We start from the raw sequence: 17,087 nt of genomic DNA on the forward strand, positions 1-17,087 counted from the left end.
TAAAATACTAAAAAAACAGCCCTAAGTAGTGTCGTTATTGTGCGACACACAAATTATTATGTGGCCCTCATGGTCAGTCATAGAGCTTTGCGGGGAGCCAACGGTGTGGAGGAGACTTCCATGGGCAGCCTGCCTACCAGGAAACTTCCAGTATCCCAGTAAACCACTTCAGCCCTGACTACGAGATACTATTTTCTGGCTAGGAGGTGTGGAGGGCTCCTGTCAAGGCCCTAATATAAGTTTCCAAATGTGTACAACATGAGGGTACATCAGCAGAATAAACTAACCACATTTTTAAAATGAATCCTGAGGAAATTTAATATCTATCTACATATTATTCTAAAATTTTGCTAAGGAGCAGTATTTGGTACAGAAAAAGCCACATCACCATAATAAAGAATACATTCACAGACTATTTCATCTGAGACATAAACGCAATTTAAGTATTTTATTTCATTTTATTTACATTCAGTGTATTTGATATAATTTAAGTGTGTCTGCAAACTTCATCATGATTCATTTAAAAACCTCTTATGGCATTTAAAGCATGTTATTTTTTTCTAAAAGTAATTATTTTTAAAATAACCACTTTTTGGGGTGAAATAGCAAAAGGCACAGAAGCCTCCATCCTGGGACTGTCCTCTGAAAATGGAGACAGGTGGTGGTGGATTCATTTTCAGAGGGCTTCGATGGAAGTGACTTGGTGCGGAGAGGGTGCTTCAGGGCCTCTTATTTTCACTTTAATAAAAGTTAGCGGGTCGATTTTGTGTCAGCAAATAAATACAAACTGCCGGTAAAGGTAGAGAACGGACATATTAGATTTCTGATGTAACTCATGACGGTTTAGACGCCATTGGTATCTGAAGCTTAGCAGCACTGGCGAATTTAAATTACCACAAAATCAGCTCCTGCAAAAGAAATGAAAAATACTTTCCTTAGAACATTAAAGCGAGGACCACAATCACTACTTTTTTAAATGTGTAACAGAGAATTCCCGAGATGTGAATAATAAATAATTATAATAATAATACGCAATTATAACACAATCCGCATAGCACAGTCTCCGCTCGCGCCACTACCAATTTCCCGGGGATCTAAAATCCCGCTTCATATTGACGCTACCATTTACCGGCGCAGGCGAACCGGTATGTATATATCCACCACATAAGTACCAAAGTGTACACATATTTCGTCGTGTGATCGCTATTAAATGCAAGTACAAGCTGATTTTTTTTAGAAAAACTTTTCACCACAGTCAGTTAAAGACTTTTGAGTGTCTGGCTCCCCCTCTGGCTGCTTGGTTTTGAGCTGCTCCAGGGAGGGTATATATAGGACCCGCACCCGGCTCCGCCGTTTAGCAGACTACAGGGAAGAGCTATGGTTTTTAATTAGTTAAAGGGTTTTAGTGTTTGTTTCAGTTATCGGAGTTTTTTTTTTGTACTTTTCAAGTTTCCTCCAGCTTTTTTTTTTTTTACCGTACTTCGCAATGGTGAGTAGACAACTTTTAGAGCTTTACCAGTATATCAGTTTATTTACAAAATGTTAATACATCTTGGGCGGGCTGAACGTTTCTGTGGAGTATACAGTGGTGGCATGGAACGCGCGCCCTGAAATAATCCTATGGGTACTGTGGATCGGATTACGCGGCGGGTGATCACAGGTCCGCGAGCCTAGCAGACGGATCTGTTAGATGGCACGCTTTGATCTAGCCTTTCCTCCGCTAGTCTTTTTTTTTGATCTAGTGGATCGATCCGCTGGCCCCGGGTTGGGCCTGAGTTCTAAAAACCCCATTATGTCGGATCGGAGCCTTTTTTTGGCGCTGTTCCGTTTGTAGATGACTTTGTGTACTGGGTAGATGGTTGCCCCCATCGTTATTAATCTACCGGTACATGATTAAAGCACGTGTGCTATTTGCATTGGGTGACTCCCAGCAGGTAAATGAATGCTACCCCTTCCTTACTAGGGATGATCTAATGTTCCAGACCGTCTCATCACATATTAAAGCACTTTTGAGTATTTTAATATACATTACATATTACATATATAGTATTTTTAGCAGAAGTTGCAATGGGATGTAGTCCAATGTTTGGTACTGCGGCTTAACTGCTTGAAGTAGGAGAGCCCATTGAATATTTTTCTTCTTGAAAGCGGGATAAACGTTATTCCTCTCCCTACATTGATCCCATGGTGATCACGGCTCCATAGCCCTCCATTCCTGATGGCAGTGTGTTTGGTCAACTAGTAGAAGGGCGGATCAGAGATCCATGCAGGGTCTCCTGGCTCTCTGCTCTCCTCCTGAGTCCTTCCAGCAAATGTCATCAATGGCACCAGAAGCGAGAGGCCCTGTCAGACATTCAAACAGCGAAGGGGCACTGATCTCTGCGATCGGAAAGGCTTCTGCTGTCACTGGCAGGTCCATGCTGCCTAAAGACAGACCGATCTCTCATCCAGGAATAGGGAGATCTCCATTCCTCTGCAGTAAAGGATGGCAGTGCTATTGCATCCAAGGGCTTGTGGGTATAAGGCTTCCTTAGTTGTCATCTTAACCTTGCGTATTTTCATGGACACTGGATTAATTCAGGGTTTTATTCTCCAAACCATGATTAGTATTTAAACTAAGGTGAGATGAGAGCTTACCTCTCAGCCATGTACTATGCATTCTGTAGTGCTGATCTTGGTGGATTTCTTCTGTAGGAAAAGCCAGTAAACAATGTTTAATAGTTCTAAGAGGTGAGTTGGGATCTTAAATTCAAGTCTTAGTTCAAAAGTAACAGCGATCACTTAATTGAAATACATTTTTGGTTAATTCTACAGTAATATGCACAGAAGCTGTTAACGTATTTCTTGATTTCTAGTCTACGTCAGAGTCTCAAAACGCCGTTACTGGAGAAGAGGAGCCACAATCATCCGCTGTGACCAGTCATGGTTACGTGCTGCCAGAGGGAAAAATTATGCCAAATACAGTGTTTGTGGGAGGAATCGACATACGGGTAATGTTTCCCAGTGCTATACTAAATATAATTTTTTTTCCCTCTAGTTTTCCTAAAGGCGTTGTATTTTTCAGATGGATGAAATTGAAATACAAGATTTTTTTGCAAGATTTGGATCCGTTAAGGAAGTAAAAATAATCACAGACAGAACTGGGGTATCCAAAGGGTAAGTTTAGACATACCAGGAAGAAACTTTTTCACAAGGTCTTTTTTCTTTTCTTCCTCTATTAAAGCCTCCAAGCATGTTTATACAGCGTCTTAACATCATTTCTATAGCCCCAATGGGTTTTACAGAAACAAAAGGTAAGGAGGGACCTGCTCAAATGAGCTTTCAGTCTCCGTAGGCCTAAGAGTTAGAACCTTTTCATCAAACACTCTTGTAGATGCGAGACCTTTCCAAGACATGTAGTCTTTTCAGTAGCACTTCAGAGGAATAGTCAAACTGACCGGCGTCGGGGTGTTGGATGGATCGAGGTTCAGATGCCTCACTTCTGAAATAACTGAGCAGGGAATTTGCCTGTGTAGGAGGAGTGACTGGCTAGAAACTAGTAGAACAGTAAGGGGCTAGGAATCTTTCTGCCAAAACTTCAGAGAAGTGGCCAAAGCAACCAGCAGGATGTCAGACAGACTGAGGGCATGTCAAGTGCTTCATTGCCATGAAACGGTGGCAGAGCAAGGCCACAGAACACTAGCAAGGACAAAACAACACTCCTAACCAAGGTAGGTAACTGTTAAACTGGGCTCCATATGCCAAAAACCTACCTCCTACATAGTAGCTCAATTGAATGATCACTAAAAAATACTTTTCTGTAGCATAGTGGGGGTTCATTAAAAAAAATAAAATATATATATATATATGGAATTCGATTTTGTGTGCATACCCTTCATGACCTGTGTACAGTCATCTACAGAATAAGTTATGTTCTTCGTGTATATGTAGGTTAATAAATACTGAGTCATTTATCCCATGATATAATGGTACAATAACAAAAACTAAATTGTGCTAAAAATCTTCCACCTGTTGTTAAACGTATCCAATGAATGGGGCTGTGCATTCATGTAGGTTGCACATGAAGTCTGCATATAGTACATTAAATATCGGTATGGCATTATTTTTTTCATCCCTGGTTCACCTGCTTTTATGGGATCCAACTCCTTTTACCATCATTCGGGCTTGGGGGGGCGAGTCATCCATGGAAACCCTGCTTTGCTATAATAAACGTGTTATCTGGTTCTATGTGTGTTAAAAAATACTGCATGTTAACCCCTTAAGGACCGGGCTCATTTTTCGTTTTGTACCCTGTGGGACCGAGGCTGTTTTGACACTTTTGTGGTGCTTGTGTTCAGCTGTAATTTTCTCATCACCCATTTAGTGTACCCACATAAGTTATATATTGTTTTTTTTCAGGACAAGATGGGCTTTCTTCAGATACCATTATTTTGATCGTATCATCTTATTTACTATAAAAAAAAATAAAAAAAAAACATGGTGAAAAATTGAAAAAAAAACACATTTTATGACTTTTATTTGAAAAATCTTTTACTCACCTAAAAAAGCAAGTAAAAAAACTAGCTAAATAGATTTTACTACTTGTCCTGAGTTTAGAAATACCCAATGTTTTTATGTTTTTTTTGCTGTTTTTTGTAAGTTATAGGGCAATAAGTACAAGCAGCGTTTTATGATTTCCAAATCTTTTTTAACAAATCTGGTCAGTCTGCCTCCATCTCCTCTTTGGAACATCTTTGAAGCCGGTTAACTCAATTTAACCCTGTCAAACCATATATTTTTGAAAACTAGACACCCCAGGGTATTCCAAATGCTGTTATTTTAACCCTTTCCATGCACCAATTATAGAACTACACTTTGTCAAACTTTGTAATAGTAATTTTTTTTATTTTTTTTTTTTCACACAAATTGTACTTTAGTTATAGATATACAGGTTCTGGTATATGTCACTGTCAAACAACCCCCCAATGTGTGTTCAGGAACATCTCCTGAGTGCAGTGATACCCGACATGCATGGGTTTGTCGGGTTGTTTGAGATTTAAAATGCCACATTTCGGAAGTGCGCTTTTTTTTTTCTCCATTTTGTTCAGTCTGTACCTATGCCCTATCTTTGAGCTAGGCCACTCCAATTTACCCCATCAGCCATTTTTTTAATATATTAGACACCCCTTGGGTATTTGAAGTGCTTTTATTTTAACTCTTTGTTGAGATTTTTGAGAAATTTTAGCACTTGCTCAAAATAATAAACTTTATTTTTTTATTTTATTTTATTTTTTTAATACTTATATTTTTTTTACACATTTTGCTGGTACTGGATGGTTCATCAAGTGACATCACTGCATAATTATTTTTAAATGTTAGCACTTTTTTATTTTTTTCCATTTTTTTTTTTTATATTTTTTTTGAATATTTTACTAATCACATAGTGATTAGAAAGCTGGGTTCCATTGACTTGCTTGGTTGAATGCAGTACCTGTATTCAACCTGCAAGTGGAGCCAGAGTTCTCTAGAGGGTCAGGAGACCGTCTAGCGAACTCTTTGATCGTTGATCGCCTCCTAAACGCTTTTAAAACTGACGTCCGCCGCCCCGGGGAGGGGCCAGACATGGCCCCCGATGCCGATCTCGGCGTTACTGAATGCCTCGACATCGAGGCAATACAGTAACGCCGTTTAAGCGAAGAAAGTGATCGTTGATCACTTTCTAAGCTTATTTAATTTTTTGACGGTTCAGGACCGGCAAAGGTCATTTAGTGACCTTCCTGTCATGACGGTCCTGAACCGGCAAAGGTCGCGAAGGGGTTAAGGGATCAGACTTTTTTTCTATCTGTTTCTCACAACACAATAGTTGACTGCATGCTGACAGGTTTCCATTTTATTCCAGCAGTAGTCGCCATGGTAGTAAGCAGCCATATTGTCTTTCCTGTCCTTTCCTGAGGGCAACAGTTGTTTTTGTTTTGCATGTTTTACCGTTTTGAGAAGTTACAGATTGGTCTATGGAAGTTATGCGAGATGCGTGGCTGGCTTCTGGGTGAACTTTGGCAACTCTATTTGTGTTATAGGGAACGTGGGGCTAGTTACAGAAGTCCCAGTAACTGCAGGTTGATCACAACAGCTGCTGGAATCCTCCTTTTTTTAATTTTACACACAGTTAAAAACCTAAAAGCGAGATTCAGTTAAAACATTTAATCTCTCTGTATTATCTATGCTATGGAGGGTCTGCAAGAAGGGTTTGTTTCACCCTGCCTATGTATAGGTAAATCGATGATTTCACATATTCTGCCGCACTGCATTCTTACATAGAGATACAGTAACTAAAAGAATAACTCCTGTTTGAGAGCACAGGTAACCACAGTGACCCTAATCATTTGAACCAACACTGCATAAAGCTTTGGGTTTTTAACGGTCATCTCCAGCCCTGAGTAATGGATAGCTAAATGTGAGGCCAATGGAGCCCTTGTTGCTGTATAACCTATTCATAGTGATGTCACATTTAAAATGTCTGAAGTACATGTAGTAGATGCAAAAAAAAAATGACAAGATGTTTTTCTTTAAGGTATGGCTTTGTGTCGTTTTATGATGATGTGGACGTCCAGAAGATTGTTGACGTAAGTGTTTAAAATGTGTGATACGTGGTGTTTCATTTGCATGCTTTTTACCTGCATCATGTCATACAATACTGGCTGATTTGGCTATTAAAATGACAGGTGGTAAAATTATACATCAGTGTCGCTGGGAAGGGAGCAGTGAGATCCAGGTCTGCAGCTCACCGCAGCACCGATCTCTGCTGTGTGAGATGCTGTGATGTCACTGTGTGTGTGTGTGTGATGCTGTGATGTCACTGTGTGTGACGCTGTGATGTCACACTGTCACGTTGTGATGTCACACTGTCTGACGCTGTGATGTCACGCTGTGTGTGGCAAATAACAGCTTCTCAAGTGTCAGTAGCTTGTATTTCTGTCAATGCTTGGCAAAGTAAAAGCAAACAGATTTTATTTTTTTAGCCTCCCAAGTATTGAGTCATAGCAATTTATTTTGTTATTTTAAAAAGCCAGATGAAATGCATGGATGACTTCTGCATTGCCTCTGTGTTTATTGCTTTTGCCTCATCTTTTCTGGCATGTGGTTTTTCCTGCAAATGTTCACCACAAGAATTCCTCAGATTAAACATCTACTCTTGTGTAAAGTAAAAAAAATAAATAATAATCTTTGGCCAACAGATTCCGGTAAGAAGTTCGTGTAATAAGTGCCAATAGGGTTGTGCGATCCTAAACTTGCTTCATTCTATTTGTGTTAATCTTGAAACTCTGCAGAGCAAGGTGAGAATTCTAACGTAAATTTAAAAAATAATAAAAAAATGAAATTTTTTACTTCTTCAGTCTCAGATAAACTTTCATGGGAAAAGACTGAAATTAGGCCCGGCGATAAGGAAACAGCAAAATGTATGTAAGTGACACATTTCAATTTGTATTTTTTGGTTTACTTTTCATGTGTTATGCTTAGGCTATAATATATATTATACAGTATAGCAGGTGAAGTGCCTGAAACGCTCACATTTATAGGGGAGCTAGAAATATATCTTTCAGTTGAGGAGTCGTGTCTGAAAGTAGTACCATTTTAGGGACTGTTTAATGCTGGTTTGTGGTCACACGGCATGCATAGAGGGGACTTTGTTGCCATAGCAGCAGAGAGTTGTTTTTTTTTACCATTGTGTGTTTAGAGCTTTCCTCAAAGTAAGAAGTGACAGATCTGCTTTCATTTCTTTACTCCACATTCTAATTGAAGATACATAAGTGGACCTAATGGGGTCTTATAGAGTTTCAGAAAAGGAAACACCTGAAATTTGCACCTGACGCCCCCCCTAATTAATAAAAACACATTTTGTTAAATCTGACAATCCCCAGTGTGCAACAAGCAGGTTTCAATAAAAATCAACCCTTGGAGAGAGGGAGTGTATTGTGTGTGTGTGTGTATATATATATATATATATATATATTTGTTTATACAAACCCCTATCTTGCTAATGGGGAGGGGGGCACATTCAAATCTCTGCCGGAAGCAGCCATTTTTCATTTTTTTCTGGTGAAGATTAATTTTATTTATTTTACTGGAATTCACAGATCCCGCAGTTCGGTTGGTGTTCTCAGACAATCTTAAAAAGATTTCCTTTTTTTCCTCCCTTTCTTTCTTAGGTACGTATATCCAGCCCAGACCTGTGGTGCTTAATCCACCTGCACCTCAGTTTAATAATGCCTGGGGCAATCAAAACGTGGATCCATACATTCAGCACCCCGCCATGATTGGGCCGGTTCCCCAGTATGTGCCTGTGAGTTATTGTTTTTTTTCCCTCTTTGTTGTGCATAATTATTTGTATGAAAATGGTAAGTGAAAGGATTCCGTTAACCTGTATTTAAAGGTTTATGGACGCAAGTACTCTGTGCCTTATAGTATTGATGCCATTTTATCTCCATTAGTGTGCTTTATAGTAGAGCCAGCTTAATGGCTACTTGGCCCGTTGTCGGAGTGGCAATTTATGGAAGATGAAGGTTGCCGAGGCTGCTTTTAAAGCAGATTCACTCATTATACTGCTTACATAAAGTTTCTGAAGCATTTTGGTTTACCGATGCACAAAAAAAGAATGGCTCGCAAAACGATGGAACACGTCCGAATTATCATATATTTATCTTTTAAGGCTTGTCCATACCCAAGTTCACCTCCTGTGATGATCCCACAATTCCCAATGGGATACCAGCCCAGCTACTACCAGGTACTCCATTACATGCATTTACACCCAGCTATGGAATGACATAACGTGCAAAAGACTTTATAAATCTGCTTTGTATTCTATTTATTTTAGGTAGCACCGCAATGGGGTGCAAGTGATCAAAGGAGCTACATCTTCCCCCAGGTAAATTTGGGCAACCTGATCGTTATATTGTATCTTTTAGTGTATGTGTGTGTGATAATAGTTACATTCGCAGGGATTCTGACATGTTCTTTGCAGGTTAATGTAACTTTGAAATTAGCAGTTGATTTGGGATTTTGTTTGCCCTGGACTGCAACTGGCAAATCTCACCTCACACACACACCAAAAAAAGCTTTAATGGAAAAAAGAAATAAAGAATGCGAGTCCTTCGGACAGAGGTCTGTGAGATTACACAGATTCTCTTGGACGGAGTGCTGGGCTCTGGTCTTTCACATTCTCGCGGTGGGATGAGAGCGTTTAACCGTATTTAACCCTATAGGAAAGCAAGAAGCCATCTGCAAACTCACCGAGACTACCTCCTTGCATGTGTGCCTTCAAATGCTTATTGGTGGTCAGAATATCATGGTTAATGGGGGAGATTAACTGGGAGTGATCCAAAATCAACTTTACATAATGAATGCGATTACGGATGTAACTGGAAATCCGAACCTTGTATTGCTATGTTTTTTTGTGGACAGGCCATTGCGCTGAATTATCACTGCAATGAAATCGACCCACCCTTGAATGAAGTGATGCAGACTGAGTTCCCTCTGCATGATCAGACCGTCTCCACTTCTGGATCCAGCGCTCAGAAGGTGAGCAGGACTGTCTTCTCTGCCGGTGTTCTTTATATTTATGGACCTGCTGTTCATTTGTGATGTGATGTGATGGGTTTACATTAGTGGACAATAGATTTCTTTGGGGGCTCTAAATATGTATAAATAATTTTCCCTGATACAAACTGTTTCCCCACAATATCGGGAATTATTCTGTATCATTTGCATTATTGCAAAAAACACTCTTGCAAGCAAATGGAAAACTGTGGAGATTCCCTCTATTGATATAGTCATTTCCAAACTAAATACTACATATTCCTACGAAAAAATTCTATCTAGAGGTTCAGGCAACACAAAAAAATTCTCTATCAGATGGAAACCATGGTATTCTTCATCCTATTGTATAGATATTTGAGGTTCTTTAGTATATTTAAGGATTCCAGACCTACTCTCTATGCTATCTGTAACTACAGTCATCCTCACTGGTATGGCATGTCAACTATTAAAACTATTCACTATAAAATACTTGAGCAGATATACACTTTTAAAAAAAAAAAAATTCACTCAGGCATACTGTTCTGTTCCTCTTCCTTTACAGGGAAGTTTTCTTGTTTACGTTTTTTATTACCTTATAACGTTACAATGTAACTGAGATACATGCTTATCAAGATGGTTTCAATTTTCAATGTAATGACGGCTGCGACTGTCTTGGTTTGATCACAACTGACAGCTGTGACTGTCTCTCATGTATTACTATTGGTGTTATTTGTACTTCTTATTTCTTTGAAAATTAATAAAAAACTATTGAAAGTAAATAATTTTCCCTGCCATCCCAGGTGACACTAAGGATAGACTCCTCCTCCGTACCTGATAGGGCAGGACTCAAATTTTAAAAGGGCCCTCCCCTCCTACTAACACCAGTTTTTTTCCTGCCCTACCAGGTAGGGGGACTCGTCTACCTTATATTATTTTCTTCGACTCTAGGTTGAGCCGTTTTCCCCGGGTTAAGCCCCCATTCCTGGGGGATACCTTGCACCTTAGCCGGATGGCTGGTGCTGCGTCGCCCAGCGCTTGTCCCGGTCCTGGACGCTGCTGCGGTGGCGCTGTCCCGGCGGAGATCGTGGCTGCACCGCCGTTGTCTCGGCGGTTAGCGCGGCAGCTCCGCCGGTCGTGTTTCGGAGTTGCCAGCATGTTTGCCGGCACCTCCTATGGCCGAGGACGCCTGCCGGTCTGAGGATTCAGCGGCTAGATGCCGCTGTTGCGTCTTACTGGCTTCGGCCATAATGGTGTCTGCAGACTTCCGGTTCGGGCTTCTGCACTTCCGGATGTGCGTTCCAAGCCTCGTTTTGGTCACAATTCAAATTTTTGGCGCCAAACTCTCTGCTGTTGCAGATCGCAGCCTAATTTCAGCTCCCTTTTCACTATATATATAGAAGGTAAGTGATTTGGCTGCTATGTGTGTTCCTGCTGTTTTCTTTTGGTCAGGTGCTGTTGCATTTTTCATTATGTCGGCCCCTGATAATTCTGAGCCGCCCTCTGTTGAGGACAAGCCTAAGAAAGCTGCTATGAAGTCTAAACATGCCCAATGCTCCGGGTGTCACAAGGCTTTGCAGGATTCTAGAAAGAAACTCTGCTCCGCTTGCCTGAGATCTGTAGCGGATTCTGAGCCGTCTGGGGGTAGGGAGTTTTTGACCTGGCTTAAAGAGGAGATGCAGTCTACCTTCTCTGCCTTCCGTCAGACTGTTCCTGCCTATCATCACCTTCCAGCGGTACAAGACCCCGCTCTCCTGGGGCGTCAGCCTTTGTACTCAGACTCTGAGTTTGACTATCCTGAGGTAGAGGAAGGTTCCTCAGAGGAAGGAGAGATCCGGGAGGAAAGTTCATTTTTGTTCCCGGTGGAAGAAATTGAGACTTTAATTTCTGCTGTGAGGTCAGCTATGCATTTGGAGGAGGCCTCCACCCAGAAAAATGACTCTTTCTTTGGTGCCAGCTTCTCCAAGCAGTCTGCCTCGTTTCCTGTTCATCCTGCGCTTTCTGACATTATCAAGCAGGAATGGAACCACCCGGAAAGGAGGGTTAACCTGTTCAGGCGGGTTAAACGCATGTTTCCCTTTGATGAGAACTTTGCTGAGTTTTGTGCTACCCCGCTGGTGGATACTGCTGTTATGAAGGTCTCCAGGAAGACTACTCTGCCGCTTGAGGATGGCTCTCATTTTTCTGACCAGATGGAAAAGAAAGCCGAAGCTGCGGTTAAGAAATCTTTCGAGGCTTCAGCTGCTGTCTTTAAACCGGGAATTGCTTCTGCCTCAGTTTCCAGAGCTGTCAAGATTTGGCTCTCCCAGATCGAAGAGGATATTGCTGCAAAAACCTCCAGGGAGATTATCCTCAAGAATGCTGCTGCTGTGAAATTGGCTGTGGATTTTCTCTGTGATGCCTCCATTAAAAAAACAGAATGATGGCCAGAGCTTCAGCGCTTTCGGTTGCAGCTAGAAGAGCCTTGTGGCTCAAGGCCTGGGCGGCGGATAATGCCTCTAAGAACAGACTTCTTAATATCCCTTTTAAGGGTAAGACTTTATTTGGGGAAGAGCTGGAGTCCCTTTTGGAGAAAACCACAGGGGACAAGCATTGGATGCCTCAACGTAAACCTCCTTCGAAAAGATGGCAGTCCTTTCGGCCTTTCTTCCCGGGACAATCTAGAGGCCATAGTTCTAGATTCAACCCCTCGTCCAGAGAACAAAACTTCCGAGGCAGATTCCCTCGTGGAAGGGGCAGATTTGACAGGATTGCCTTCCCCAAAGCGTTTCAAGACCCCAAGAACGCTGCATGATGCCTCCTCCATTCCGGTGGGAGGAAGGCTCTGTTTTTTCAACGACAGTTGTTTCTCACTCACCCGAGACCCTTGGGTGAGAGCCATTGTATCGCACGGCTATCAACTTCAATTCCGGACCAGACCTTCAGACCGTTTTTTGACCTCCCACTTTCCTCCAGACCAGGCAAGGCGGTCGGTCCTGTTATCCACCATCCAGCAGTTGTCAGACCTCAGAGTCCTGGTTCCTGTCCCCTGGCCAGAACTGGGCCCCAAGGGGTTTATTCTCCGGTTTTTCTGGTCCCCAAGAGACCGGGTGGTCTTCGCCTAATCATAGACTTGCGTTTTTTGAACAGTCACCTCCAGTTCATCAGGTTCAAGATGGAAACCGTAAGATCCACCCTTGACACCTTATGCCTCAACGACTTCATGGCTTCATTAGATCTAAAGGATGCATATTTCCACGTTCCCATCCATCCATCTCATCAATGTTTCCTGAGAGTGGCGATTCCTCGGGGCTCAACTGTCCAGCATTTTCAGTTTCAAGCCCTTCCATTCGGATTGTCGGCGGCCCCAAGAGTCTTCACGAAACTTTTGGCAGTCGTGGCGGCCCATGTCCGAGTTCAGGGAATCTCAGTCACGGTGGTCGACACATTAGAAGATCTCGGCTGGATTCTGAACTGGGACAAATCCTGCACCGTCCCTTCTCAACAACTAGTGTTCCTGGGTCTTCGTCTGGATTCCTGTTCCGGGAAAGCTTTCCTTCCGACTGCCAGGATAGAGGGGATTCGATTCCTAGTATGCAGGATTCGCTCTGCGCACCGCAGCTCCTTACGGTTATGTATGTCCCTGCTGGGCAAGATGGTCTCCGCAAAGTATGCAGTGCCCTGGGCTCTGGCCCACATGAGAGTACTTCAAGGATTTGTCCGCAACCATCTGGAAGACGACCCTTTGGCTCTGGACAGGCGTGTCTGTCTTCCTCCGCAGATCAGAGCTTCCCTCTCCTGGTGGCTCCAACAGAACGTCCTTGCCGCAGGGAGAAGATGGTCTCTTGTCTCCAAAGTACTTCTCACCACCGACGCCAGCATCAAGGGATGGGTCGCTACGTGTCAAGACCTGTTTGTGCAAGGTCTCTGGTCCCCAGCTACGAAACTTCTTCCCTCGAACTGTCTGGAGTTACTTGCAGTAGAAAAAGCTCTGCATCACTGGGAACATCTGCTCGCAGGCAAGGACATTTTGCTTCGTTCCGACAATCAGGCAGTGGTAGCCTATGTCAACAGACAAGGGGGCACAAGAAGTCCTCGGCTTCTCCGTATATCGCTCAGGATTTCCTCTTGGGCAGCGTCCCATCACATGACTCTGTCCGCCGTCCACCTCAGAGGAAGTTTGAATTCTCAAGCAGATTTCCTGAGCAGAACTCCTGTTCTAAGCGGCGAGTGGGCTCTGCATCCGGTAGCCTTCGATCTAATCGTCCAACGGTGGGGCTTGCCCGAGATCGACCTGATGGCATCCAGAGACAATGCTCAGATTCCTGTTTTCTTTTCCCTCAGACCTCAGGATCATCCCTTGGCAATAGATGCCTTCTCACAGGAATGGAATTTCCGTCTCGCATACGTCTTCCCTCTGTTTGCTCTAATCTCCAGGGTCCTACAGAAGATCAAGAAGGACCATGCCTCTGTGATCCTGATAGCAGACTGGCCGAAGCGAGTCTGGTATTCCGACTTGATCGCTCTAGGGCTCTCTCCCCCTCTGAAGCTCCCAGCTTGGAGAGACCTTCTGCATCAGGGTCCGTTCCTACACCCAAACCCTGCTGTATTCCACCTGACGGCCTGGAGATTGAACGCAAACTGCTGAGAGCCCAAGGTTTTTCTTTTCCTGTAGCTGAAACTCTTCTGCAGAGTAGAAAGAAGGTTACCTCTCTGCGATACATTAAGATCTGGAAGAGATTTCACAGTTGGTGTTGTTCCAGGGGGATTTTGCCAACTGCCTGTTCCTCTGCCTCTATTCTGGACTTCTTCCAGGAGGGATTTGACTGTGGACTTCAGCCTTCTACGATCTGGGTGCATATTTCTGCCATCAGTGCTCTCCTCGTTTTTGAGCTTATATCTCTGCCTGTGATCAGACGTTTTGCCAAGGCCATCGTCAGGATGCGTCCTCGTTCTGTCACCAGGATGGTTCCGTGGGACCTGAATCTCGTCCTTCGTAGACTTACATTGCCTCCTTTTGAGCCTCTTCAGTCGGTTTCTCTGTATTTATTATCGCTGAAGACGGCATTCTTAGTAGCCATTACTTCCGCTCGTCGGATTTGTGAACTCCAGGCTTTGTCTATGAAGGAACCGTTTCTCCGTTTTTTCCCGGATAAGGTGGTTCTCTCTCTACCGCCAGAGTTCGCACCCAAGGTTCAGTCGCCTTTCCACAAGAACCAGGAGACTGTGTTGCCTACCTTTTTTCCTGCTCCTGGCTCAGCTGAAGAAGAGGTTCTTCACACTCTGGATCTGAAGAGATGCCTCACCATCTATTTGGAACGGACTCTACCCCTGCGTAAGTCCTCTCGTTTGTTCACGGCCCAACAGGGGTGTCAGCATCTCCAAGTCTTCCATCGCTAAGTGGATTGTTGCGACCATCAACTTGGCATATTCTGCAGCCGGCCAACCTGCTCCTGTGGGGATCCGTGCCCACTCTACTAGGGCAGTCACCACTTCCTGGGCCGAAAGATGTTGTCTTTCGCCCGACCAGATCTGCAAGGCGGCTACTTGGCAGGGAAACAGGAAGTTCTACTTACCGAGAGCTTCTTTTCCCTGTCAATCCCTGGTGACACGTTTTTGTTCCCTCCCTTCCTTTCAATAAATTTTGTTGCATCAGATTGCTTTGCCTGTGTGGTCTTTGGTATTAACTGGTGTTAGTAGGAGGGGAGGGCCCTTTTAAAATTTGAGTCCTGCCCTATCCGGTACGGAGGAGGAGTCTATCCTTAGTGTCACCAGGGATTGACAGGGAAAAGAAGCTCTCGGTAAGTAGAACTTCCTGTTTCTGTATATGGGAAAATTAGTGAATCAAGCCAATTGTCTGCAAAGATTTTCATAACGATTTGAAGTGCTGGACATTGCCACCAAATAATGTCATCCCCCCCTCCCGTATTTTAGTACAGTTTTTCCATCATAAATATTATTTTCGAACATCTTACCAAGCTGCATATTTAACCAGTTCTGCAGTTCACCCTCCTTTTGTCTTATACTCTAGTGTGTATACTTCCTTTAGTTGTGTACTTAATGCTTCTTTTTTCTATATAAAAAAAGAAAAGTGTCGCAATATGTAATGGGCTCTCTGCACCAATGGGGGAGTTTTCAGGAGTTCACTATTCATTATGAAGGACCAACAGTGGCAAGTTTTTCTAGTAAAAGGTTTCTGAGCAGGGCCTCTAACGCATAATTAAATGGCTGAAGAGAAATCTCATCGTGTTCTTCGTGCCGCAGAAGTCTGCTGGGGTTGGGCCTTCAGAATGTATAGTGAAGATCAGATGACGGCTCTCACCATAGTGAATAGACTCCAATGACACTACAGTTTCTTGGTTAACGGTCCTTGAGAAAATAAAGCTCTTGTATAATCTGGTTTAGGAGCGGTGGGTCACACATCACATGGCTGCCTACTAGTCTACTTCATGGAAACAACAGAGCTAACGTAAAGATAAGGAACAAAACACTTATACTGTGACTGTAGGCTTATCTAGGTAATAATGCAGTACATATAGCATATCTTTCCCATTTTCATTTTATTTTAAGCCCGTCTAGTGGAATTTACTACTTAATGGTGTGTTTCAGAAATCTGTGGACAGAAGCATTCAGACTGTGGTATCATGTCTGTTTAACCCAGAGAACCGACTGCAGAGATCATTTATTTCCCAAGAGGTAATCCATTAACTTTTTTTCTCCCAGTCCTATAACATTTGCTCATTACCGTAATAATGTGAAAACTTCTTGCATTTTCAAGTTTTCCCCAAAAGAAACTTGAAGGAACATGCATACGTAAACTACACCCCCCATGCTTGCTTGTTGTTTTTAATTAAATAATAATAGAATTTTCTCTCTTTTTCAAGGATAAGAGGGCACCGTTTCGGAGAAGCAAAGCTGTTTTCAAAACTGTCACAAACTAAAAGTTCTTAATTCACAAAAAAAGACACCAGCTATATAACTAAATGGATTTAATGAATGTTCTGTTGGACCTAAAAGGGTATTCACTTTGTGTTTGAGCTGTTGAAAATTACCAAGTTTTGGTACTGTTAGCACTTGTTTGAAAAACTAATTTTAATGGAAGCACTTTTAAATAAGTTGTGGTTTAGTTAAATATTACTACTTTATTAGCACGTACAATCCTTTGAGCACTTAGGATATTAAAGTAAAATTGGAACAATTCTGGGACTGTCCCATGTAGACGTGTGATTGGTGTGCATGAATCCACAATGAATACATTTTGCTGGAAATGTTCCATTTTTGCTCCAATTTTTTCTTGATAAATATTGCCCAAGTTGTGTTGCACTTATTTGTCACCTATTTAAAAGTTTTGCTGGATATTTTTATTTTTGTTTTTTCTTTTGCACTATTTGTCTCTTGGAAAAGAGATGTTTCTAAATTCTAATTGAACTTCAAAACTCACTATTTCCTTTTTTACTAAAAGTCCTTTTTAGTTTTGGATCACAGAATTGCCTTTACAATATTTTAAAATTATGTAACTTCTTGTTTTATGGGTCATTTTGTTCCAGTTAATTTGAAAC

The 17,087-nt window shown here is 42.4% G+C and overlaps 1 protein-coding gene across 1 annotated transcript; it reads left to right on the forward strand.

The window, feature by feature from the left end:
* The first annotated feature begins 2,867 nt into the window (after positions 1 to 2,867).
* Positions 2,868 to 16,469, forward strand: LOC149300785 (deleted in azoospermia-like-A). The gene is made up of 10 exons (XM_089484800.1): positions 2,868 to 2,990; positions 3,065 to 3,156; positions 6,551 to 6,602; positions 7,374 to 7,440; positions 8,187 to 8,320; positions 8,687 to 8,761; positions 8,852 to 8,902; positions 9,439 to 9,555; positions 16,138 to 16,225; positions 16,402 to 16,469. Exons 1-10 carry the CDS (start codon positions 2,952 to 2,954, stop codon positions 16,467 to 16,469), a joined length of 783 nt encoding a protein of 260 aa, XP_089340926.1. The 5' UTR covers positions 2,868 to 2,951.
* Positions 16,470 to 17,087: the final 618 nt, after the last annotated feature.

Source organism: Sceloporus occidentalis, unplaced genomic scaffold, assembly GCF_023333645.1.
Source record: "Sceloporus occidentalis isolate IW3139 unplaced genomic scaffold, rSceOcc1.0.p SCAF_23, whole genome shotgun sequence".
NCBI lineage: Eukaryota > Metazoa > Chordata > Lepidosauria > Squamata > Phrynosomatidae > Sceloporus > Sceloporus occidentalis.

Bases quoted from the DNA above. Each gene is read 5' to 3' on its own strand.
- LOC149300785 (XM_089484800.1), top strand. From the start codon at position 2,952: ATGCCAAATACAGTGTTTGTGGGAGGAATCGACATACGG. The intron at 7,441-8,186 runs GTAAGTGACACA...TTTCTTTCTTAG, and splicing joins AAGGAAACAGCAAAATGTAT to GTACGTATATCCAGCCCAGA. The intron at 8,762-8,851 runs GTACTCCATTAC...TATTTATTTTAG, and splicing joins ACCAGCCCAGCTACTACCAG to GTAGCACCGCAATGGGGTGC.